We start from the raw sequence: 27,335 nt of genomic DNA on the forward strand, positions 1-27,335 counted from the left end.
CCCCACCCCACCCCACCCCCTGTTTTTTTCAGAAAATTCCAATATTTTTTCTTTAATGCAGTATTGTACTCAGGCGTTTTTGTGAAGTAAAAAGTAATTACTATTAACCTCAGAATATCTCCTAATATCAAGTGCACACGGCCTCAAAATGTCCATGATATTGGTCAGATTTAAAACATTTTCTTGGGGCTTACAGCGCCCCCAAAACTCCCCAGCTGGGTGAGTCCCCCGCTTTTGATATTCCTGGATCCGCCCCTGGATTTTCTCCGGGTACTCTCCGATTCCCTCTTATACTAACACAGGACAGTGAAGGTTCATAACATACTAACCGAGGACAGACTAAGTGCTCGAACGGTGATTAAAGTAAAAAGGTGAAACAATAAATAAATAAATACTTCAGTGTCATTCCATCTGAACACCCTGACACGACACTTAATATTCTTATTGGTTTTACCGGAATTATTTTAATTGTCTCATTTGTGGATATTAGTAGCAGGTAAACAGAGAGTAAGGAGGTTTTTCTTGTGTAAATGAATGAAACGGGTGATATGGGTTGCCCGTATCCCTGGTAATCTTGACACATATCGGTAATTATAGTGTTAGAACGACCCCGAAACCCACTGTTTCATTCATGGCCCTGACCCAATTTCTATACAGTAGGGTAAATATAGAAATGCTATGCTTAGAGAGAGAGAGAGAGAGAGAGAGAGAGAGAGATGGATAGAGGGGGGGGGGGCAGTACTGAGCTTCAAAATACTCCAAGACAAAACTATCAAGAACAATGGAGGGATCCTACACACACCACTGGCCTCCGTCCCTCGGTATGACCACCTCTGTTTGGGTGGCCATGGGGTATCTTGGAGATCTCAACATATTTAGTTGTAACAGAGATGTAAAGCAGACGGGGAAGACCTTCAACAATAATGCATGATAAAGTAGTGAGCATCAGGGGAGATAATATGCACTGTCGGGAATTTTGATATGTATGGTGTTGTCATTATAACGCCAACCGATGCTTAGAAGACTGACGATATTTAATAATAATGAAGTAACACCATGGACTAGTTCTCAAAGATTCAGACGATGTGTGTTTGTTGTAACTGAAGATAGACGATAATGAACAATGACTTAATATGGGACACAAAAATAACTTTAAATTTATGATGAGTATCTTAAATAGATACCTTCACTTAGCACAAGAAGCTGTTGTCTCATAACTGGGATGTGTAGTCCCAGCATCTGTTGAGAGCATTTGAGCTTACGTCTACAAGTACATTCTTACATCATCACTTAGGAGGATTATTCATCGTACGAAGCTTTGTGATTTTGGACACAGGTATTCCTGAAAATGCGTAATTAGTATTCTGACTCAATGCGCGTGCGCAGGTGTCCGTGGAGGCTGACGGTGGGTATATAAGCCCGCATCACAATTGTCACGTCTCACAACGCCATCCAACACTTGTGGGACAGGACACTCTGTGTTACTGTTTATTAATTGTTGTTAAGGTACAGTTCTAGTAATGGCCTCGACACAGGAAGGCAGTAGAACAGGTAAGGTCAATTACAGTGTTATCTGCGCCTCACATTAGAACCTTTATGGAAACGATTTTAAGAGCTTCCTTGGGCTATCCAAAGTTGCCTTAATGTTCACCATTGCTTGTATACCTGCACCGTTTGTATACTGTACTGTATAGAATGAACCAGTGTGGATTTGTATAACGATTTTAATCTACTCGACATTCTGAGGCGCTGTACTAGCACACATCAGTCCATCCTTAATGACTTTTGTCCAATTATAAAACATCAGAATATATTATATACAAAAGCCTCTTGATAAATATAAACACAGGGAGTACAAGCCGTGACAACACTCCCTTATCCCCTTTATAACTATAAGGGATTTACACGTTATACTAACGAGGTACAAAATCAAGTGAAGTATACAGTATAGGTACAATTTTCCCCCCTATAATGAGTGTTCAGTACTCCAAAAAACATAAATGAGTGAGCACTATCATCCGGAACAATCACTCTGACTAAACCTTGTCGTTATAACATTATCACTGCGCTTCATCAACTAAGGTCCTTAACCCCTCGTGTACGCGGGTCTCTGTGCTGAATAAAACAGTCTGGTGTCAGTCAGATAAAATACTAAAAGTGACGATCCATAGTAAAGATGAGAACGATGAGATAAAACTATTGACTAAACTAACTTTTAATTTCGAATTGGCTGTTTTTTTTGTGTGTTTTTGTATCAAATACGTTACTGTACCAGGTTTTACAGTGACTTGCTTTACCCATATCGAATATTAGGTTTTTAAAATATCGTAATGTGTGTATTGTTGTGACGGTATTGTAAATGGGTCGTTCACAGTGGTTCGATACATAGTTTTCAATCGGTACTGGAAAAAGAAGTGGTTTAGTTAGTGTGTTGGTGGTACAGTGGTAAAGTGCGTATCCCACACAACTTTATCACCGGTATGAGTTTCGCTTGACCTCGACACACGTGAGAACGATGTTATGACCCTCACTACCAAACACCACAAGTTTCCCAGTCCCGGTTTTCTCTAGTACTAACACTGGATAGACCAACCGCCCGAACGGCTAGTAAACTGATAAGTGGTGAATATTAGAAAAAAAAAGCTAGAAAGATGTGGCAAGATTTAGTTAACCTAACCTGACCAGACCTAACCTACTGGAACTATGAATATTGATCGTGTTGGATGATATAAGATAACGGTACACTGCTTCAGCTAGTCAGTGTAGGGGTAGATGAAGAGTGTAAAGACATACTAATACCATATTATACACATAATATATTCACCTGCTTTATCATACACCTGCCTCATTATATTCATCTGTCCCATCATAAACTACTCCATTATACACCTGCTCCATCGTACACCTGTTCCATCATACGCCTGCTTCATCATACACCTGCCTCATTATATACCTGTCCCATCATAAATCTGCCCCATCATACACCTGAACACATCATACGCCTGCTTCATCATACGCCTGCTTCATTATATACCTGTCCCATCATAAACTACTCCATTATACACCTGCTCCATCGTACACCTGTTCCACCATACGCCTGCTTCATCATACACCTGCTTCATCATAGCACCTGCCTCATCATACGCCTGCGTCATCATACACCTGCCTCATCATTCACCTGTTCCATCATAGACCTGCCTCATCATACACCTGCCTCATCATACACCTGCCTCATCATACACCTGCCTCATCATACACCTGCCTCATCATACACCTGTTCCACCATACACCTGCTTCATCATCACTGCTTCATCATACACGTGCTTTATACGAATAGGATATAAGTTAAGTTATACACCTGCCTCATCATACACCTGTTCCATCATAGACCTGCTTCATCAAACACCTGCTTCATCATACACCTGCTTCATCATACACCTGTTTCATCATACACTTCATCATACATAGGTTATGGTAAAGAACCTGATCTTCATGAGACTACCAAAACAAAACAACTCTTTATTCTAAAAAACAAAAACAAAAAACACGTCCGGCGCACCAACAGAAATCCGCGAGTCGCTGGTAACTGGTAGTTATATCCGGAATAGCATCTTGTTCCAGGAACTTCCAGATTTCAACTTTTGTTCACAACTTAAAAGTTATTCACATATCACTGCATTCTCCATATTAATTTAGTCTGATCTATGGCAACGATCACCCATATATCTTGTATTTTGTTTCTCTTTGGAAATTACATTTTTTAATAGCGTCTCTGCCTGCAGTATACTGTACACCTAACATGGCGCACACTCTTGCTTGCCCCAGTTTATTACAGGTTAATTTACTTCATCGGATAAAAGTAAATTAACCAGTAACGAAGAGAGGTAAAGTTTATCTTTTTCGTCACTGATCGGCCGTTAGCCACTTTTGTGGCCGGCCACGCTCTGTTACGCACTGTTGGCATGTATTGTACTATACTGGCTCCAGAATGTAACTATCTGAGCCAGTGTTGCTCAAGTTTGGTTTTGAATGAGCTCGCATGTATTGTACTATACTGGCTCCAGAATGTAACTATCTGAGCCAGTGTTGCTCAAGTTTGGTTTTGAATGAGCTCACACTCGGTGCCATTACAACACTTAGGCAGATTGTTTCAAGAGTTCACAACCTTAAGCTGTGACCCCTAGTGGGTTGGACAAAGCCTTTATATTAGTCTCCCTAACCATACATCAAGAAATTAGCTTTCACTTGCTTTCTCGGGCTATTCTCGGTTGAATCGACTTACATTTTTATCATTGTTTGTATAACTGATCATCCATGTTGACGGCCAGCAAACAAACAACCGAACGAACGAGCCTGCACTGTCAATGTACTGTACGTAGTACAGTCAGGGTCAAAAGTTCGTATGAAGCAGTGAGACTGTGTCACGGGGATGAGTCTCCGAACTTACATTCCCTGACTGTCGTCTGGTGCAGGCGTGCTATTTTATCTCATTCGGGGTCGATGCTGCTTCACACGAACTTTTTACCCCGACTGTACAATGTATAATGCACTTCAGTAGCTAAAACAACTATCTGTGCATACTTTGTGGGAAACAATATGAGACAAGGGACGATAAATTTTGGTATATGAGGGCTGTCACTAGTCACGTAAAATTTCAGAGCATATCGACCCCCACCTGCACAGATAGTTGTTTTAGTTACTACATGCAATCTGCATTACTACACTTTACGTTTACTTTATCCTCTTCACCACTGATCGGCCTGTTAGCCGGTAGGCTGGTTGGTCACGTCTCTGTTAGTGCTACGCATTGTGGCAAGCACTGGGCAATATACTGGCTCCAGTGTGTATCTGTACCTACGCCAGTGCAGGTCAAGTCTGGTCTTGAATGAGCTCACTCTTGGTGCCGTTACAACAAACTCGGGTACATTGTTCCGAAATTATTGATTGCAAGTATACTTGCACTGTCTACATACACGATAAACCAATGTAAACCTGTATGACGTTTTATTGGAGATCTATCCAATGTACTTTCCAGTAACACCAAATTCACCTCTTCAGTGAATAAAAAAAAATAACATTAAGCTCCAACAATTTTAACTATCAGTCAAACATTTCAAATCTTATTTCTTTACATAGATAAACAATATTTTACATTAAGAAAGGCACACGAGGGCCTGCTAAGGTGCCACAAATCATATATTTTTTTTTAGTATTTTGTATACCTAGCAAATAGATCAGACTGTGGTTGTGAATGATGGTTGGAATGTAAAAAGTGTTTGTGAAATATGGTTATGGATGTAAATAACAGGAATGTTGTATATAAGTAAGAGGTGTGAGGTCCTTTTAAGTCGAGATTTGACCAGCACTGACATAAGTTCAGGCACGTTGAAGAGCCCATACATAGTCTAGTACTTGTCAACAGTGTATAACAGAGACCTAACAGGCCTGTAGGTAAGCTGACAAGTGGCGAAGAGGATAAAGTAAGTACAAGTAATGGCGATGGTTTCATCTGATTTGTCTGATGGCCATCCCAACTAGACGTAATGTGCCGAGGGAATGAGGCCTGTGGCCTGTATAGGATCCCTTGATTGTTCTCGATGCTCTTGTTAATATAAAGAATAATTTAAAGCGCCGATACTGTTCATCCTCTCACAGTTTGAGCTGGTGAACTGTTCAATAGGTTTACCATCCTCTGTGTGAAGAAGTATTTCCTTATATTCGTCCTGCATGACAACTTGTCTGTGAGGTTGTTATTTATGGTTATGCCACGTCTTGGTGAAAGATGAGACTGGATGGGTCAAGCAGGTGTTTTGGTTAAAGTTAATACTCATAATTGAGGTTGACTTGTGGTTTTGAACTTTGAGGGTTAGGATTATTACTAATAATTGTACAATAATTATATTTGATGATTGTGGTGATAATTAAGGATTTATTTTTATTTAGGCAAAGACTTTGTTATATTTTTTATGGAATCCTGGGAAAGAGTGAGAGACAGCCAATGTGTTATACAGGTACTTTTACTTTTATCCTCTTCGCCACTGATCGGCTCGTTAGCTGCTTGGGCGGTCGGTCTGTCTCTGTTACGCACTGTTTGCAAGTACTGGACATGCACTGGCTCCTGAATGTATCTGAACTTGTACAATTAAATGTGGACTATCTGCAGTTCTTCATAACCGAACATTTGTAGGTAGTAAGTACAGTAATGTACCTGTAATGGGTAGTTTACCTATGAAACATCCATCTACATTGATTGGTTCCATTTAAACCAGCTTCAGTAATTTCTTCCTTATTCAGACTTCCCTTAACCGAGTCTCAAATAACTGAACTGAAATTTTTAATCATTCTTATGTTTCCTCGTTTTGGTTTCATGTGAGAAGAGCCTGTCCTCTACACTCAAGTGAATTTTCTTGTGGTTTGATGGTCACCTGTGGCACAGGAGCTCTTGCCTTGGCACTGGTTGGCATGGTCTGATTGCTTCCTCTCTCTCTGCTCCACGTGTCTCCAGTTTTGATACAAATTTGAGTTAAGTTGGGATTTTCCCCTTTTATTTTGTGTTTTTTACATGAAATAAATAGTGAGCTGTGCCTTACGGCCTCTTTCACACAACATTTTCTTGTTATGCTTCATGTGTCACTCGACTAAGAATCAATGGAAATCAATGGATGTTCATGTAAAAGGTCTCATTGAACTCCATTGAATTCGGAGTCTTCTGGGAGGAAAAAGGAGAAAAATTACCAAGATACTGTGGGGTATGAGTTTTCTTGGTTCAAGACTCAAAAATCACGATGTGCTCTCTGTATACATATTACTCAGGATGGGATGGAGAAAGGAAACTCACAATGTGCTCTCTGTATACATGTTGTATTGGATGTACAATGCAGCTTGGTGCTGGGAAGGCAGCATGGTTACAGGCGTGATGTAGAGAGAGCTGGTTGGTGAGGGTGCTCAGAGGACAGCTTGTGGGTCGCCATGCTCGCCGGCGGGAGCGAGGGCCGCCAGGCAGCGGCGGAGGAGGTGGTGTAGCTTGCTGTTGCGGCTGTAGCTAGAAGAAGAGAGTTGGTTGGTGAGGATGCTCAGAGGAGGACAGCTTGTGGGTCGTCATGCTCGCCGGCGGGAGCGAGGACCGCCAGGCAGGCGGAGGAGGTGGTGTTGCTGGCTGGTTGGTGTAGGTAGAAAGAGAGAGGTCACCACGAGGTCAGGTCTCTTATAGCGGAGGTAGGCGTGGGTAGATAGTTGACCCCCGCTCCGTGGGCGGCGCTGGTTGACCTAGACCACGAGGCATACACTGTGGAATTCGCGGGGTCGGCTACTCAGCGACAAACAGCGTTTGTAGGGGAGAAATCCACTACAATTCTCCCTCCTTCCCTCCAGGCGGTGTAGGAGACTTGTTGTCTGCAGGGGTGCATGGCACATGTGAGGCAGAACGGGCGGTGCATGCCACATGTGAGCCATAACGGCGATGGCGTGGATGAGCCGGCCGCTAGAGGAGACAACTGTCTAGATACACAATATCTGTGGGAGTAGAGAGGGAGAAAAAGGGTGTGTGGTGGCGATGAATGTTGTGCTTCCCTCACGGCAGGTACAGAGTCGTCAGATGCGCCTGCTGGGGTGTGTGGGCCTGGGTCAGGAGCAGGGGCTGCGTCAGCAGAAGCGGATGAGGGCTCGTGACAGCAGCTGGGTCCACGACAGCAGCAGGGTGCAGGACATTAGCAGGGAGTACCTGAGGGAGAAAAGAGGAGTGTGTGGGTCCGCACTCAGGCGCATGGGCCGCGTCGGGAGCAGGGGCTGCATCAGGAGCGGCAGGGGGTACTGCTGGGCCGGGGTCGGCGTCTGAGGCAGGACGGGTGTGCTGGGGTCTGTAGGACGTGGTGCTTGGGGCAGGAAGAGGAGCTGGTGTCTGCTTAGAGAAGTAGTGCTGCTCTAGGGTGTCTAACCTGCGGTGTAGAGACAGTAGCTGTAGAGCCGATGAGAGCTGCTTCTGGGTGGATAAGCCAGTCTTCCATGTTGCTTGAAGACTGGGAGCGTGATCTGTTTCTCCTCCATCCTGTGTGAGTGCGAATCTCTGGGGGTCACCATTTGTGGGGTGTGGGATATTTGTGTTCACATTCAGGATGGGATGGAGAAAGGAAACTCACAATGTGCTCTCATGTATACATGTTGTATTGGATGTACAATGCAGCTTGGTGCTGGGACGGCAGCCTGGTTACAAGCGTGATGTAGAGAGAGCTGGTTGGTGAGGGTGCTCAGAGGAGGACAGCTTGTGGGTCGCCATGCTCGCCGGCGGGAGCGAGGGCCGCCAGGCAGCGGCGGAGGAGGTGATGTAGCTTGCTGCGGCTGTAGCTAGAAGAAGAGAGTTGGTTGGTGAGAATGCTCAGAGGAGGACAGCTCGTGGGTCGCCATGCTCGCCGGCGGGAGCGAGGACCGCCAGGCAGGCGGAGGAGGAGGAGGTGTTGCTGGCTGGTTGGTGTAGGTAGAAAGAGAGCGGTCACCACGAGGTCAGGTCTTTTATAGAGGAGGTAGGCGTGGGTAGATAGTTTGCCCCCGCTCTGTGGGTGGCGCTGGTTGACCTAGACCACGAGGCATACACTGTGGAATTAGCGGGGTCGGCTACTCAGCGACAAACAGCGTTTGTAGGGGAGAAATCCACTACAATACAATAGTAGGAAAAGCTTAAGATATAAAATACTTTTATTTTTTATTCTTATCCTCTTCGCCAATGATCAGCTCGTTAGCCACTTGGGTGGTCAGTCACGTCTGTGTTAAGCACTGCTGGCAAGTACTGGCTCCTGGCTGTATCTGAACCTGCTCGAGTATTGGTCAAATCTGGTGATGAAAGAGCTCACACTCGGTGCCATCACAACTCTCTCTGGCAGATTGTTCCACTAGTTCACAATTCTCACTCTGAAAAAGTTTGCCCTCAGTTTTCTGGACTTGTGGCTTCTTCAACCTAGAACTGTGACTCCTTGTGGGGTGGGCGTCTGCCAGCTCCAGGTATGTAAAATTTACTGAGTAGAGCCCTCTGAAATGTTTATGCACTTCAATTAGGTCACCCCTTGCCTGTCTGTAGTATAAGCTTGGCAGTTGCAGGCCTTCTAATCTCTCTGGGTAGCTGAGGTGCTGTAGTGCAAGCACCAGTCTAGTGGCCCTCCTTTGAACATTTTCAATCAAGTGACAGTCTCTCGCATATCTTGGGGATAAACTGATGGTGTACCTGTGAGTGGATTAACTACAATACCCAAAGCTTTTTAAAGGTTTGTAACTAATGGATCACTACAGCCTCTAGTGATGAGTATAACCCTAGGGGAAGGGGTGAAGAGTTAGGGGGAGGTGGTATTGATAGACTGTAATGAATGTGTCTTTCGTGATGACAGAGGCAACTGAGAGCCGTATCAAGGTGTAGGTAGTGTGAGGAGGTCTACTGGGACACTTGACACACTTAGTCTCAAAATTGGCACGCAATTAAAAAAATTGGTTGTTCTTATATGAGGGACGTTGCAGTTGCACTAGTGGCCTCAACTGAAGGACAATACAGTTTGAGGGTTAATTTACAGACCTGAGACAAACTCATGAAATGGAAAGCCATTCAAGTGAGATAATGTGGTTGGTGATGAGAATTCTAAAAGGAAATATTGTATGATTCTTCCACATTTGCATGGACAGTCATAATTTTGGAAGAATCCTTGGGAGCTGAAACTTAATTGAAAATAAAGCATATAGATGGTCCACATTTGGCTTCAATGAATTTCATGAACCAACTAATTTCTGCAAGATCAAACAAGATAAACACTGAATAACTTATTACAGTACAGTATATGTGATGTTGGACCTAAGCCCATTTATGAGTATAGTGACATAAATGTCTTCCTTGCAGGTATGGCGTGGCTGGTGGTGGCAGTAGTGCTATCAGTAATGGTCAACCTTGTGCACAGTGATGCAGGACACTTCTTTGCTGAAACACCTAAACACTTGCCCAGGATTGGTCGCCGTGGAGACCTGCCTCCTCTGGTAAGTACTGTATAATTTTGGTTTTTATATTCTTAGGTTTTGACCATTGACAACTATATCTATTGTTACAGATAAATTAATTACTAGCTTATCAGTATTATTAAAGTACACTGTAAACCTTATCCATTGCAGGCAATGAACTGTAAATTTAGGGTGTTCTTGATTACCTCAGTATTGTGACCCTGCCTTGTCAACTGATCCCACCCTGTGGGTTGGCATTAGGAAGGGCATCCAGCCATAAAATTTGGCTTCAACATGCCTGATGGTAACCAGGTCACCAGAGCTGTGCTCATCCCCTGGTCTCTGCTGCATTTTCTGGGCTGGCACCCTGGGTTTGCAGTGGTGAGTGGTGGGAACATCCTGTTCTGGTTTTGCCAACAACTGCCATTATGTAATTGTGGCTAACCCACGAAAATGTGGAAAATGGCTACAAAACATTAATAATGAAAATTCTAAGACTATAAAATTCTAACACATTCTTAAATATAATTTTTGGGATGTCACCCCAGAGCACCCTACTGACAGAGGACGTACGGAGCTCAGGAAAACCTGCACGAGGCATGACCGACGCTTTAGCTCAGTTAGACAGTGATGGAGATGGCTGTATTGGAATAGCAGAGCTACTACGCATCCCAATAGTGAGGGTTGCTATCTTGCTTCAGAACCCTGCACTGATCACTCCTGATGCTACCACTGACACTGAAGGTTAGTAACCTCTGGAGGCATCAGCAAATGATCCCTGGCAAAGTTTGTTTGACTGATTCTAAATGCATATATTTATACATTACACATACAGCATGACAAACAGGTAAGTAACTAAAAGAAAAAGAATCAGCATTTATCACTTTAAAATACTGTATGAATATTTTCCAAGTTATGATACTAATACAATACAGCATCTTATTTAATACTCACATTTACACATTTGTCTGTTCTTTGTCTACTTTTTAGAAAGGTACCAAGATTCACAACAGTGCTTATTTTAAATCTTAAACCCAATTTTACCCTTCAGAAAATGACACAGGAGAGGCATATACAACGGATCACCGGCCAGAGCCCCGCCTCCTACGTTACCTGCACAAGTGAGATTAGTGAACAGTGACAGACAGATGTGGCCAACAGTGATCAATGTGGTGAGTGGGAAGAAAATTAGAACGAAAGAAGTGAAAGTCAAAGTGGGGAAAAGTTCTATGAATTTCTAATTCCTCAATGACGGTATTAAAAATATCTGGAATAAATATATCATGCATACAACATACAGGCCATGAAGACCTCAGTGCCCCAAGTCTACTGTAAAAATAATACATTATATTTTTTTTATCAATGAGAAGTCCAAGATTTTAATCATCAGTACAGTAATTCATAACAGAAATAAAACTATTGTGAGCTGCTGTCAGTAATGGTAATTAAGCATTATTTTTTCTTCAAAATATCATGAAAGTTCAAAGTATACTAATGAATATGAATTATTTTGCAACGTTATGAAATCTATATATATTTTGATGACTTCTTATGCAACATTTTGATAGCATTTTAAGATAAGTTCTTAAAAAGTTTATTTTGTAAAATCGCCAATAATATTGGTGTTATATTTATTTATTTATATTCTTAACATCTACTTTATTTATTACCTTCAGACTACAGTATTTAATTTTTCAATATAACTAATATTTAATAATTTATGAGTCTGTATATTTTAAGATGTGTATTTACAAGTGGTCATGCTGTTGGCAGCTTACACTCTCCTTCTCACAAGCATGTCACTGTCATATCCACTTTAGGGACCATGAATTGTTTAAATAGTCAGTCAGAGATAAGTGGGATTCACATTGTAAATTGTTTTGTCTTATTCTCTCTAAAACTGTATAATGAGCATTTATTTATTACACATTATTTTATTTAGGTAGATTCTTGAATCCCCAAAATAAAAATAGTGCTCATGAAGAACACCAGCCTTAGTGGCTGACTATCAGCCTTATGCATCAAATCAAGACAATGATTAAACTTACTTTCATTATTTTTCTTTTTGGTGAAATTCTGACCAATCATGAAGTTAAAAATTTATATGATAGGTTATTTGATAGTTATTACTGACTACTTTTTTCAATCCTAATATGCTTTGTTTCTCAGGCACTAATACAGTGGTCCCTCGATTAACGAACGGTCCAATTAACAAAATTTCGGTTAACGAATTAGCTCCCATAAGGATTTTCAGTTCCATTAATGAACAAAACTTTGATTAACGAAAGCCTTACGAGAAACACACTTTGTTGTGCGCATCAGCTGATCGGCTAGTCCGCCAATACAATAATTGGTTCTATGTTAACATTCGTTTCCAGTGGAGTAAATATCAAGAAAGTTGTGCTCTTGAATATTTTTGCATTTTTTTATTAAAATTATTGGTCATTCCAATTTAGTTAACATATTGATAATATAGACAGTACAGGGAACAGTTTTTGTGTGCCAATCAGTTGATCGAATCACCCAACAACGCTTCTCAGCTGTTTACAGTGGAGTGAACATTATTGGTCATTCTGAAATTCAGTTCGCATATTGATAATACAGTATACAGTGCAGAAATTAATATGAAACATGAAGAAGGCTTTAGAACCAATGCACTCTGTAAAGAATATGGTATGTCATCATCGACTGCCTCTACAATCAGCTGTTTGATATGTAAACAAAGCTGCCAGGAATACAACGCACCTCAAAGTAAGTTAAAATACAGTATTCTATTATTTTTTATTATACAGTACAGTACAGTACAGTAATTAGTTTATATTTAATGTTTTGTTAATTCTATTACCAGTATACAGTACTTTGTATGTATACTTTTTCGTGAGTTGGAACCAATTACCCAATATCCCATTGAAATAATAGATTCAGTTAACGAAATTTTCAGTTTACGAACGACTCCATGGAATGAATTGCGTTCGTTAATCGAGGGACCACTGAATGTATATTTGAACCTGTAATGTACACAGATCAATCACTGTAAAAAATTTCACCTGTCAGTGCTGGGATACAAACCCTGGTACTCACAGGTGAAAACTGTTTACATGAAGTACAGTACACTATACTGAATTATATTTTGTTGTTACTGAATACAAACTGTGAAGTGAAATTTTCAGCAATGTTGATTTGTAAGTGAAGGTCTGATGCAGTTGGCATGTCTTAACAATGGTAAAAACTTTGCTACAACATCCATTTATACTGTACATGTATCTGTACTGTTTTAATATTCAGTAATTGAGTCCCACTTAAGATCTGAATTGATTTGGTGATGTGGTTGTTCTGTGAAGGTGATGAGAATTCATGCATATCCTCATAATGTTTAGTGAAGTTTATGAGAGTTCATGTACACCTGACAATGTTTAAGAAAGGTTATGAATATTGATGTTTGTCTTCAATGTTTAGTTATGGTAAGAAACATTCATATACATGTGACACTGTTTAGTGAAGGTGATGAGCATTCATGTACAGCTGACAATATTCAATGATGGTTATAAATATTTTTTTTATGTCTGGCACAATGTTTCATATACTGTAGTTTATGAACATGTATTTAAAACTGACAATGTTTAGTGAAAATTAATCATGTTCATATATGTCTGGCCTAATGTTTAGTGAAGGTTATGATTGAAGGTTATGAACATTCTTGTATATCTGACATAAATGTGTGGCGTACAAACCTGTTTGTCTTTTTAATGGCATAATTCTTTCCCGTTATTGAACATTACTATGTGTACATCTCGAGTTAAGTTCCATAAAACCAATCACAAAGATTTTTCTAGTTTATTTTTTAAATAAAACAATGAGTCATGTAAAAACCAGCCAATGTAGAAATTCAGAGGAAAATAATTAAATATTGTAAAACTTTGCTTCCTCTCTCATTTACCAACACTACTTGATCCTATTTCCAACACTCAACCAAACACATTTGATAATAATGTTGTTGCCCCAATGCCCCATTAAGGAATTCTTAACAATTTAGGATCTGAAACACAATTATTCAATCAAAATTATGAATGTGATGACTTTTTGTTGTGTACACATACAAGTATTCTCCTGTTGGACATACAGGCACTGATCTCCTCAGTTTTAACTCTCATCTGCTAGTGGGTGACCACCTCATCATTACAGGTGAAGAGATGTCATCACATGGATTATAAAATGACCCATAACTCTCAATCTCTATTTGTATAAAATTGTGAAAAACTTCAGTTCACAGAAGCATGAAATCTACATTAGATAAAACCACACAAAAGATTATGTTTGTGTTAGTTACGGTAACTCTTCATAACAAAATAATATTTAAACATACAGAAACTATGGATGACGCTAAACAACACAAACACATGTACAATATCTATTATCAAGCTTCAACAAAAACATTCTAATGCAACAAATATATAAAATATTTTAACACGCACAAACTTTATCTGGAACAGTGATTTAGTAACATTTTGTTTTACTTAAGTACAGTAGCTATTAGTACAGCCAGTAACCGATACAAAATTGTTTTTTGAACACTAGACTAATTCTGGAGCAGTAGCTATCCCAATGGGCTCTGTCACTACAGTCGTTAAACTTATTATGGCTTTTACAACAGAATGGAGTGAACCTGTAACTGTAGTTTTATTATCATCATTACAAAAAATATAGTTACCATGGGCCCACAACATGTTTCATATACTGTATTATATAAGCTTCCATTCTTAATTACATTTTATACAATAAGTAATTAATACAACCATTTACTATTGATACAAGTTGTCAGAAGTGAAAAACCATTAAAATATATATTTCTTATCAAAATGATTTCATTGAAAACTGTCAAGTTACTATTGAGGAATAATGTGTTTGATTAATATTGAGCATAAAAAAAGAAGAAAAAAGTTTGACATTAGTTGAGAATTATTCAAAATAACCTTCAGTATATCACTACACGATGTTTGACTGCATTCATAAATCAATTTAACAAATTTAATTTATAAAAAGTAAAAACAACATTCACATTTACTCTTTGAACAGAAACTGATACACTATCTTGTTGAACTCTTCTGGGCTCCTCAGGTGAATATTGTGCTTGCCTTCATCCATAATGACCAACCTGTCAAAAGGCATTAAAATGAGTGACATACTGGCAAAGAATATATGAATGTAGAAGAGAAAAGTTGTCTGTAAACATCAACACTTCTCTCTCTCTCTCTCTCTTTGTCCATCACTCCCTTCCTGTGTCCATCACTCCACCATGACCAGCTTCAGGGCCACCCTTCTATGTGCATTATAACACTAAGCTAGCCTCAGCACTGTACACTTGATACCAAGTTCAGGCTCCATACTGCACTGTCAAGCAGAAGCATCAGCCCGTGAAGTGCTCACCTGGTACCCTCTGTGCAAACAGTGTGCCAGTCCAGAATATGCAGCAGAGACCAGAGGATGGGCACAGCTCTGGGTAACAGAGCTGCCATGAAGTATGTCAACAGAAAGTTTTGTGGCTGGATGCCCTTCCTAATGCCAACACAGTAGGCAAGAACAGTTGGCTAAGCAGGGTTGTAACTCCCTGCCTATACTCTGACACATCACACACCATAATAGTACATACCATAAAGCATCTTCATAAACAGGTTATGAAAATTCACTAGGCTTCTCATAGTTCTGAATGACAAACTGTATAATGGCTAACAGACTCCCTTGTGTACCCATCACAATGAGTTGTGATCATGTATTTAACAACATGTATGTAAAACAGCATAAAAAAATCAAAGTTATTCTTAGCAAAGTGTAATCATATTGGGACACTAGTCATATAATACATACAGTGATTCCCCGACTTATGAACGTCCGAATTACGAATGCCCAACAATACGAACGGGGTTAAACTTGAAATTTACAGTATTTTATTTTCCTGATGACTTATTTTTTACATTGATTTACTGTATTTTGTCATTCTATTTTTTCTTTTGTCTTAAATTAAGTGATTTTAGATGTATATAAGGACTTAGGCTATGATCTAGTGGGATTTTAAACATTGTTCTGTAAGTATGGTATGCACATAGCATATGTTCTGATTTACGTAGAAATCTAACTTAAGAACATCCTCAGGAATGGAACCTGTTCATAACCCGGGGACCCCCTGTATACAGTTATAGACTGTATCAGTTGAGATAAAGGAAGTATGCCTTTAATGGTTTTCTTGAGCTAATTGTACTAGGCTGACTCAACATACTGTTGACTTTGGTTTCTATGCCTGCACTGTCTATGTACAATCGTGAGCAAGAGTCCTGTCGCCTCTTCTGCTGCTCCACGAACCCTGAGATTCAGGCTCGTAAACCCGAAGCAGTAGACACCGATGCATCATTGTTTTCATAAATGCTTCGAATTCACGAATCTGAATCTTGGGGTTCGTGGAGCAGCAGAAGAGGCAACAGGACTCTTGTTCACGGCAGTACATACTGAACCAATAAGATTTTATTACAATTTTACTGAATTAATATCAATTCTTGTGAGACAATTTATACTAGCAGCCAAATGCAGTATGACGTCCAGGAGGGTGAGTAAAATTTTTCTAATTGTCCTGTAATAAATAAATGATCAACAAACACTAGAAAAACAAGAAGAAAAAGGAAATGAAGAAGAAATAGAAAAAATGAAGAAAAGAGGCAGGGAAGATTAGTACCGGTACAATAATAATAGATGCCTTCAAACAAGATCATAGTACAGTATACAGGGTGTCTCATGGGGCCTCCACCACAGAGTAATTAATTGTCTCTTTCTGTTTCAGGTGAGAGAATCATGACAAATCAACAAAGATGGCATCGAAAACAAACACTAGAGGAATACAGTAGCCAGTTTAATAATCATGTAAAGTACAGAAATACAAATGCTACACACTGATCAGTTGCAAAAGAATTTAACCATCAACACCTGTGCATATGGATGCTGCCAATCAGATTCTCTACCATCTTAATTCATTTGTTACGATTCCCTCACATAACAAAAGTAAAAGAGAGAACACTGATTTTCGTATCGTGCACAACCTATCAAGACACCATGTACTGTACTATGAAGACACATCATACTTACTGTGAGCCCTTTATATTTTCGTGGAGGTACTGCCCATGACTGAGGGGAGCCACAGGATCCTTAGCGCCGTGGATAATGAGAGTCGAACAGGTGATCTTGGCCAGGTCACCTTTACAGATGTCACCGCCTTTCTCATGGTATATATGTAAAAGGGTATCTACCCATCCCTCCCACGCTTCCTTGAAATACTCTGTACCATAGATGGCCTCTAAGGGAGCACGCATTCGCTGTGACCATTTGTTGATATCACGGATCCCTGTGTAGAATTGAAACAAATTTAGTATTCAGTACTAGTAACAAATTCTCCTTACATTTTATAAAGTGCAGTGCACCATATGTTATTAATTACATCTCTTTAAGTCTAACAACTTTGTTATCAGTCAATTATTATCATTTCTTTTGTCAATCCTGTTTTCCACTAAAAAAAAGGAAAAAAAGATCAACACAAACCATGACTGACCTAAGAAGTGAAGATTATTATGTAAATTATGCATATCATGAAGATCTCCTATTGATATTAACTTTGGCACACCTATGGATCAGTGGAATTCAGAATACAGTACTATACTGTACAGTATATGGTTTCTTTGTGTTATTTATCTTTGCTTGGAAGAAATTAAGTACAAAATAAAATAAGAACCAGACGGCATATAGCCAACATAGGTCAAGACAGTATTCCTTCCCCAAGCTCTGGAAACTGTGTGTGAATACCTTCCAGTAATTTTGAAGATTTGTAAATGATTGCCCCATGTATCACACTGCACAATACAACAGAGATGTAATTTACCAGCAGAACAAATACCTGTAATGCTGATATTTTTTGCCACAGGAGATTCATGCCAGGTTCTCAAGCCTCATGTACAGTAATACAGTATCTCCGTTATCCAGAATCCCTCAAACCTGGAACTCTCCGATAGCCGGAATTGAAATTTACTCGGAAAATCGTTCCCAAAGCCATAATTTTCCAGAAAATTCTGGCTTTGGGAACAAGCTTCCGAGGGGCACACTTTTTGGAAAATTCAGTGAAAATTTTCGCATACCCAGAAAATTCCAGGGATTGGGAATTCTTTTCCGGCTTGGAGTGTCATATCGTTTCCCGGAAATCTTTCATTCATGGAAGTGCTCTGCACCAATTGCTCCGGCTAACGAAGATATGACTACTTGAACTGAATTTCACAATATTTTTTAGATTGGTATGTAACTCACGACTGTAAACAAATATCAAAACCTAATTAGATTTTTTTAAGCCAATAGGTTAATTATTTTTGTTTTATTCATTAGTAATAGGATAATGGTTTCAATATTTAATGTAATGTCAGTAAGCCTGAGATATTGCTTCATGAGAAAAAAAAGAAAAGCTTGAGGATGGTTATGGTTAAATATGATATTTAAATGAGTAATAACAATAAAAAGTCGATGGTAAAATTTGCAGTGCAGTAAACTCTTACAACGTTCCTCTGAGTGGCGCGACACTGATAGAACCATACACTGCACATGTGCGGGTCAGTTAATTTTTATGTATTTTCCTATCCTGAGTAATTCTTCTCAGACTTATCAAAAAGAAACAATTCTGTCATAAACATTGAATTTATTGACCAACAAGCCCACAACATACCGATGATCTATCATAAACATTCAACGGATTTGTTGACAACTTATCCAGTCGGCCGTCACATCTGTTATGTAAATGCACCCTAACACATATCCACATTTGAAACATCCGAAATCCTCCATTTAATCTCTATCCAATAGCAATTATCAATCCCAATCTTCCTTCTCTACTAATTATTATCAGATTATTTCTGTTCACCTTCAAAATTAATTTCTCCTAGTATAGTACTTTCTTCACTTTTCTAAACTTCTGTACGGTTTTAATATCTGCAGCTGTTTTCTAAATATTCTACCTACCTGAGCAGTGTCATTTGTAAACAACAGCTGATTTTCCTGCTACTTGCATTCTGTACAACAATTCTTAAGAGTGGTACAGCGATAAAGTGCATAACACTCACCAATATGTCAGGGATTCGAGCCTCGGCCCGGACACATGCGAGAAGGGTATTATCCAGTGTGACTCTCTCTACCAAACACCACAGGTTTCCCGGTCCCCGGTTTCCTCCTGTACCAACATGGGATAAACCACCCAAATGGCTAGTAAGCTGATAAGTGGCGAATATGATAAAAAAAAAAAAAAAAGTTTTTTTCTAAAAACCAGTTTTTGTGATATAGCTCGAATGCGACGCTCAGCAAATGCTACCTAGGTATGTTAATTCCTAGCCAATTCACCAGGCCAACATACAGGCAATTAAAACATCTAATAATTACTTAATAAGTAATATTAGGAGGACACGTCGCTACCTGACATTTACTTAACAAAGCTCTTTAAATTATACCAAATGAAATAAGTATGAGTAATCCATCTTACCTTCATATATCTTGACATCCTGGTCACTTACGTAAGCATTTGCACCCCACACTACTAATTTGTCAACGTGCTGGGGATACGCAGCTGCCAGAATCAAAGCAGAGATGCCACCGTCACTCCAGCCCAGCAAAGAATATTTGTCATATTTCAAGGTCTGAAAATTGCATCTGCACATACAATCAAATATATATGTAATCTGAAAGACATTTGTATTAGATACATATGCTGTATTTTTGACCACATTGAGACACGCAATGCCTAACTCCTGACCTGATAAATATTTTTTTTCTTGTAAGTGGGATAATTCCAAGTACAGGTTAGTGCATCAATATTTTATGCCCATTTCCACGAGTTAGTCGTCATTACCCAATGGCAGCTCTCCAAGCTGTGAGGCCTCTTGCAGCCTCTCTCATCAGGTTCTTAACTATGATGTCCTTTCTTACAATTTCTCCCCCTGTCATTCTTGGCATACCCTTGGATTACCTCCCCTCCAATTTTAGTCTTGTGTACCTCTTAACCCATTTGGTTTCCTCCATTCTATCCACATGCCCAAAATATCTCCATAATCTGAATACCCAGCCTGAGAAAGATTAAAGACATCAAAACAAAACAATAAAGTGTAACAGACAGGTAGAGGGACAATGTTGCTACACACAGGTGAGGGAGTGAACTTATGAGGTGCAATGATGGTCATCAGTACAGTTTGTTGGGAAGATTCTTATCAGTTCACATTCAGACATTCTAAATAGAAAATATCAATACAATTTCAAATTTAAATATATGTTGATAGTATAATTTTCATAGAGATGAACCTAAAAACTATATAACCCAATTATCTACTTACATAAGATAAATCAAGACTGTGAAACACAAATTTCTCAAGTCGTATATGTTTAACATAGCACACCAATAACACTAATACTGTACAGTGAACAGTAACGAACTTACCTTCATCAAAAGAGCAGCGATCGCAGCATCACGATGTAAAAAATCAAGGGAATATTGTCGAGGAGGCGGCCAGCTCTTGCCATAACCTGGTGGGTCCCAACACACTAACGTTAAGTTTTTCCCGGCCAAGGACTTCATCTGAGGACCAAAGTCCGACTGTATGGTGCCTGCAAGAAGAATACTGTATTCATTACTGCTCAAAATGAAGTCCTCTAAAATACAAATATAGGGACTGTATATTGTACCTTCATTTACAATACTGTAGCTAAATTACTATTGATTATGTACTGCATTGTGTATGGTACAGTACCTGTACAATAAAGCATTTTCATTTCTTATGTATTTACAAGACATACAGTACAGTAACTAGATTAGCAAATAGACTTTTCTTTGTAAACTTGTCTGCCTGAGCAATTGCAGATTTAATTAAGCAATGAATAAAATGTTTCATGATCTATTATAAAATTTCAGAAATAATTCTCAATGCGATTTTTCATACTACCGTATATATCATCAGGATATATATTGTACCAGACAAGTACAGTACTGAAGTTACAGTTCTGTACTTGTCTGGTACAACATATGGCTTTTCAACCTTTTGCAGGTCTGGCTCCAAAATTTTCTATATAAAATATTCTGTACACCTGGGATCTTTCCCATTTATAGTTCTCTTAAAACAAAATAAAATAAAATTGTGCTTTCTGATGGTAGCCAGAAAAGGAAGAGATTTTAGGTTTAATAATACAGGATAAGATTGGAAGCAATACACAATGAATGGGAGGCAGGAAGAAAGTTATTTTTTACTTTCATTTACTGTATTTTGTTGTTCTTTTTTTCCTTTCTCTTAAATTAAGTGATTTTAGATGTATATAAGGACTTAGGCTATGATAAAGTGGAAATACGGTATGAACATAGGGTATGTCATTTGCCCCTGTACATTTTCGACTTTAGAACGTCCTTGGGAAAGGAAATCATATGTAACCCAGGGACTGCCTTACTGTAGCGTGAAAATTATGTATGAGTGTTAATTATGGAATGTGTGCTTGATGATGCGAGTGTTTATTGGGCATTTTTAAAACACTGGATGAGTTGAGAAGACTACAACAACAACAATAATAATAATATACCTAACGCTCCAGGCATGCAGAGAGCAACCTTCTTGCCTCCACCGGCTACTTCATAGTTTAGAGGTAATCCTTCGACCATTGTTTGTCTCTGTGCACTGCAAAAACAAGATGAATTATAACAACAAAAATGCTTTCAGAAATTTTTATATATATACAGTACAGTATATATTATAACGTACATATAAAGCTTATGTGGAAATAAGGTCCATAGGTTAGGTTACGATAGGATCGAATATCATACAAAGGTTGGAATTGCAACTTTCTTACTTTTGTTGGTATTATTTCACTTGTTGCCACTAAACGAATCTCGAGAATTTTATAGTCGCAAACAGTAATTTTGACAATTCTAAGACACTTTTTTTTAATGGTGTTAATTACATATTAACAAGATTATAGGTAGTAAGCAGCTACCAAACAGAGAGGTACTGTCATGGTCACGTTGACTGCTAGTCTGTTTTAAACTAATGATTCTTATTAAACTCCACGACCGCAAAACATGAGAGGATAGCTGGTTAGCTATCCCCTAGAAGGAGCGTGTTTTTCCCATTCGTTTTACACTCGTGATCCCTCCCAGTAAGTCCCTCTTTCAAACACAGTTGTCAATACGTTGTTTATTCCACTTCTCCTGGGAAGCTCAATCTTGGATTAGTCTGTGTAAATCAACTCAAGTAATTCGCCAGACCTTTGTCAACTAAGGGTCATCCTTGAATCAGTAACAGTTGGTTTGTTGGTAATCTCTGTCATTGCGTGAGTAGCGATCGCTGGCAACTCAGGGTATATATACCACGGGTAAGGGAGAGAGAGCGTCCCCTGATTTCTGCTCTCCCGTTTGTCTCCAGGCATGTTCTGTGTCCCCGAGCCATTCAGTTTAATTCAGTCAATTGTAGTGAATATCAGTGTTCATGCTTCAACAGTTGAATTGTCATTCACCCAGTGTAAGAGTAATATAACGTAAATGTCGTCTGTCGTTTCCAGACAAGAGATTTGTTGTGACTGTGTTGTTCATGCTTCCGTCCCCTGACGTCTGCTCTCCCGTTTGTCTCCAGATCCAATTGTGGCTCTTGGATCACTCAACAACTGCCCAGGATTCAGTAGATACCCAGCAGGGATCAATATATGAAACGATGGTACCGATGCGGCCTGATTAATGTGCTCCACTGCCTCGTGGAGCCAGACCCCAGACTCGCCATGTGTCTGGCTACCACCGATCACCGCAACGGTCGTGAGCCCCAGTGTTCTACCCTGGGACGCTCCCTGGAAGTTAAATGTCCACAGAGTGTGTTGTAATATGTATGTTGGGGATAATTAGTTGGAAATAATTATCCCATGTTGGGTAGTGGACCCATGTATTTGCTGGTTTCAGTATTAACGTGTATGTTGTGAGTGCATCTCATATGCACTACCAACCGTCAGTAAGTGATGTAAAGTACCTTGTAATGTGTGAGAAGTAAAGTTGTCCACTTGGGACTAGGAGTAAAGTCTTGTAACTGTAATAAGATGTACCACTAGAAGATGTGGGTGAAGTAGAAGTACCCACTTGGAGTGGTAGTAAAGTAATCTACAAGGAGTTGCCATGTACTATGTATTGTGAGTAGGGCCAAGGAACCGGTCCTGCTAGGTAATGTAATGTAACACCAGTAAGGTTGTGTGCAGTAAGAGTGTAATATCTGAGTAATTGCTGTTGAGTAAAAATAAGAAAATACTAAGTCTGCAATAAGCCCAGGAGTTGAGCCTGGTAGTTATATGTTAATAATATCTCTTTTTTCCCTTTGATTCCATATTAATAAACCTGTTCTTAGAGTATTTTAGGAGTATTCATTTCTCCCACAGTAGTTACCTTTATTTCCGTCCAAGTGAATTGACACCAGAATTAACATATCCATGTGCCTAGACCCTCGTCCATGCTACCAAAAAGAACTGAGGTTATGTAGTAACCAGTGAACTGAAGTAAGTAAAAAGAACAAGAGAAGTAAGTAAGATAAGGGTGGTGTATGTGTTGAGAAACCCGCGCCCTTACAGTACTACCACCTGGGAAGATATTGGAAGCATAATGTGTTGTCTAATGGTAGACCCTCCTGCCTCATTTACACACAATTGCAGGGTTTCAATTGTTTCTCTTACTTTGACAACACAACATATATAATGTACAGCTGCTCCCCGACTTACGACAGGGTTAGGGCCGACATCCAGGTCATAAGTCGAAATGGTCGTAAGTCGGAAATGCTTAAATAACACATAGAAAATAAAAAATGGGGCTCTTTTTCTTCTCAGCACCACAAAATACTCACTTTTAAGCTTGCCAGCCATTTTAAAGTGAATTACAGATGGAAATTTTGTCTGTGTACTGACTTTGGGACTCGAAAATACGTAATTTGACCAAATTTTGGTACGACTGAGGCAAGTCGTAAGTGCGGGTGGACGTAAGTCGGCGAGTAGCTGTATATCGTTTCTCACTCGATTTATTTTTTTGTATTTATTTATGGTTATTATTATTATTATTATTATTTTTTATTTTTTTTTTATTTGTATTAATTTGCATTTAATTTTATTAATTGTTGTAATAATAACAATGATAGACATTATTATTATATTTTCGCCCCCCAGGCCCTGATGTGGGTCATTGACCTGTGCCCGGGTGGGCTAATCCCGGTAAAAAAAAAAAAGATTTAACATTATATTATGTATATTTGTACGTGGTAATACATACCAAGAACATCGAACAGCTGTGGAGCCCCTCGGTTAGGTTAGGTTATTACAGGAGGAAACTGGGGACTGGAAAACCTGTGGAGTTTGGTAGTGAGGATCACACTGGATAACACCCTTCTCACGTGTGTCTGGGCCGAGGCACGAGCCTGTGGAGTTTTGAGATATTGGTTCACACTCAGGATGGGTTGGAGAAAGGAAGCTCACAATGCACTCTGTACATATATTGTACTGGATGTACAATGCAGCTTGGTGTTGGGAAGTGGCAGCGTGGTTACAGGCGTGGAGTAGAGAGCACTGGTTGGTGAGGTGCGTGCTCAGAGGAGGTGTTGCTTGCTGCGGCTGTAGGTAGAAGAAGGGGCAGGTCACGGCCAGGTGAGGTCTTATATAGCGGAGGTAGGCGTGGCTTGATAGTTGACCCCCGCTCTGTTAGGCGGCGCTGGTTGCCGACCTTAGACGACGAGGTGTAGGCCGGGGAATTTGAAGAGGGGTCGGCTAGTCAGCGACAAACGGCAGTTGTAGTGGAGATATCCACTGCAAATCTTTGACGTATTGGTGAGAGTTATGTACGTTACTACTCGGAGGGGGGGGGGGCGAAGCCCCCCGCTAGGGGGTTAGGTCAGATTGTTAGGTTAAGTTAAATAAGGAAAACATTACTTTTTTGTCTTTTGGTAAATTTACAGTAGTTCACACAACTCCGTTAAAAAGTGAAAACTGTGTTTCTCTAGCGTTTTTTTTTGTGTGTGTTTTGATTGGTTCTGAACTTGATTTTCGTTGACCATTGCCTGTTTTTAGTTATGGCCCCCTTCAACCCCCAACAAGTTAGGGGATTCTGTTGGGAATTGGGGTTTTAGGTGGGGGAGAGAAACAAGCATTTTCCAACAAAAATTTTGGCCAAGAGAATACAAAACACACCAAAAAAAAACACTAGAAAAACATATAAACCTAACCTTTTTTTGGGATGACCCAATCTAACCTGACCTAACCTGATCTGATCTGATCTGACCTGACCTAACCTGATCTGACCTGACCTAACCTAACTGTATATTTATTGATAGTGTACAAATTCCCAACACATACACACAAAAGTGATGGATAAACATGAATTTTAAAGAATGAAAATAAAAATAATCCAAATAAATAAAATATTGTAATATGAGGCCCCCAGATTGTGGAGACCCCTGGGCAGCTGCCTACTCTGCCCACTCCTGAATCCGGGGATAAATTTATAGAGGTTCACACAACTGTTAGAAAGTCACACTATTATCTTCTAGTGGCGAAATCGCTCGCAGCACTTAGTAAACGTTTACCAAAAATCTATGGTTGTTACAGGAATATCATTACTATCGTAGTCTACCCACCATCACCACCAGAGTTTGACCTTGAGGCTTTAGTTCATATATACCCACCTTTACAATAAAATGAAAGTTGTCATACTATATTACGTCCTCACATAGACATAGTTACATATATAGAACACAAAGACTTACATATTTGAGCCATGGAACCATCTTATTCCTTGTTGAAAAGTGTTAATCAGTCTGGAGCGACGTGAAGCCATTACCTACTGTACACTGTTGCTGAGTAGCGGCTAGTGACGCGGCCGAGGCCAGTGTGGCAGACCCCCTCACAAACTATATTAAGCACATAACACACACAGTGATTTACTTCCATATATATATATATATATATATATATATATATATATATATATATATATATATATATATATATATATATATATATATATATATATATATATATATATATATATATATATATATATATCGATAAAATCACACGGGAAAATGGAAACAACGGAGTACCTTAGCTTTCGTCTTTATTCAAGACATCTTCAGAGGCAACTGGATTATATTGGACAGAGAGAGGCTTAAATATATAGGGTGACCTTAAAAACATGAGGTCAGGTCATAATGATGTCATCCACTAATCCCCACACCAACACACACGTAGAGGAGCTTAAGAGAAGGGTGGTGACGTGACTAGCCAGGTCAGGTCATGGTGACCCACAAGCTGGTCCTCCTCTGAGCATCCTCACCAACCAACTCTCTACATCACTTTTACTTTTTTTTACTTTTATCCTCTTCGCCACTGATCGGCTTGTTTGCCGCTTGGGCGATCGGTCACGTCTCTTTTCCTTTATATTCTTCACCAAAAGGTCGGCTCGCTAGCCGCCCGGGCGATCGGTCACGTCTCTGTCACGCACTGTTGGCAAATACTGGGCATGCACCGGCTCCTGAATGTACCAGAACCCGCTCCAGTGTTGGTCAAGTCTTCTCTTGAAAGAGCTCACACTCGGTGCCGTCACAACACTCTCTGGTAGATTGTTCCAAGAGTTTACAACCCTCACTCCGAAAAAGTTTGCCCTCACGGTTTTCTGGACGCGGCTTCTTCAATCTTGAGCTGTGACCCCTTGTGGGGCGAGCGTCCGCCAGCTCCAAGTAAGGACACTCAACTGAGTAGTGCCCCCTGAGATGCTTATAAACCTCAACTAGGTCCCCCCTTGCCCGTCTGTAGTATAAGCTAGGCAAGTTCAGGCGCTCCAATCTCTCAGGGTAGCTGAGGTGCCGAAGTGCAGGCACCAGTTTGGTGGCCCTCCTTTGAACATTTTCAACCAACTGACAGTCCCTAGCATATCTCGGGGACCAGATGGGGTGACAGTACTCCAGATGGGGAAGCACTTCACTCCTGAAGATCGTCACGAGGGACGGACCGTCTAGATATCTGAACGACCTTCTTATAAGACCCAATAATTTATTTGCCTGATTTACCTTCTTCTCACAATGGCCCGAGAACTTCAGCTCATTGTCAACATACACACCTAGGTCCTTCTCACACACAGTCTCAACTAGTACATTTTCTTCATCCCGTTGGGACATATGGTACGCCTCCTTACCGTTGGTACGCCCCAGGTGCATCCTCTTACACTTCGTGACATTGAATCTCAGCAGCCATTCCTTCGACCATTCCTGGAGCCCACAGAGGTCCTTCTGCAGCTCTTCACAGTCGGCTTGGTTCTT

General features: G+C 39.9%; 2 protein-coding genes across 4 annotated transcripts; one reads left to right on the forward strand and one right to left on the reverse strand.

The window, feature by feature from the left end:
• The first annotated feature begins 1,451 nt into the window (after positions 1-1,451).
• Positions 1,452-12,257, forward strand: LOC121855461. The gene is made up of 4 exons (XM_042350401.1): positions 1,452-1,551; positions 9,872-10,005; positions 10,515-10,710; positions 11,018-12,257. The coding sequence occupies exons 1-4, from the start codon at positions 1,521-1,523 to the stop codon at positions 11,089-11,091; spliced, it is 435 nt and encodes a 144-aa protein (XP_042206335.1). The 5' UTR covers positions 1,452-1,520; the 3' UTR covers positions 11,092-12,257.
• Positions 12,258-13,786: 1,529 nt separating this feature from the next.
• LOC121855462 (valacyclovir hydrolase-like) lies at positions 13,787-25,907 on the reverse strand. 3 transcript variants are annotated; one of them, XM_042350403.1, is made up of 7 exons: positions 25,785-25,891; positions 24,299-24,836; positions 21,592-21,686; positions 20,465-20,631; positions 19,517-19,670; positions 17,095-17,350; positions 13,787-15,118 (listed from the first exon to the last, which is right to left on the reverse strand). In XM_042350403.1, exons 3-7 carry the CDS (start codon positions 21,668-21,670, stop codon positions 15,025-15,027), a joined length of 750 nt encoding a protein of 249 aa, XP_042206337.1. In that variant the 5' UTR covers positions 21,671-21,686; positions 24,299-24,836; positions 25,785-25,891; the 3' UTR covers positions 13,787-15,024. The 3 variants fall into 3 exon arrangements, with proteins under 3 accessions (XP_042206337.1, XP_042206336.1, XP_042206339.1); XM_042350402.1 differs by lacking the exon at positions 24,299-24,836 and having other exon boundaries at positions 25,785-25,907; XM_042350405.1 differs by lacking the exons at positions 21,592-21,686; positions 24,299-24,836 and having other exon boundaries at positions 25,785-25,901.
• Between the last annotated feature and the right edge of the window lie 1,428 nt (positions 25,908-27,335).

Source organism: Homarus americanus, unplaced genomic scaffold (genome assembly GCF_018991925.1).
Source record: "Homarus americanus isolate GMGI-L3 unplaced genomic scaffold, GMGI_Hamer_2.0 scaffold48406, whole genome shotgun sequence".
Classification (NCBI taxonomy): domain Eukaryota; kingdom Metazoa; phylum Arthropoda; class Malacostraca; order Decapoda; family Nephropidae; genus Homarus; species Homarus americanus.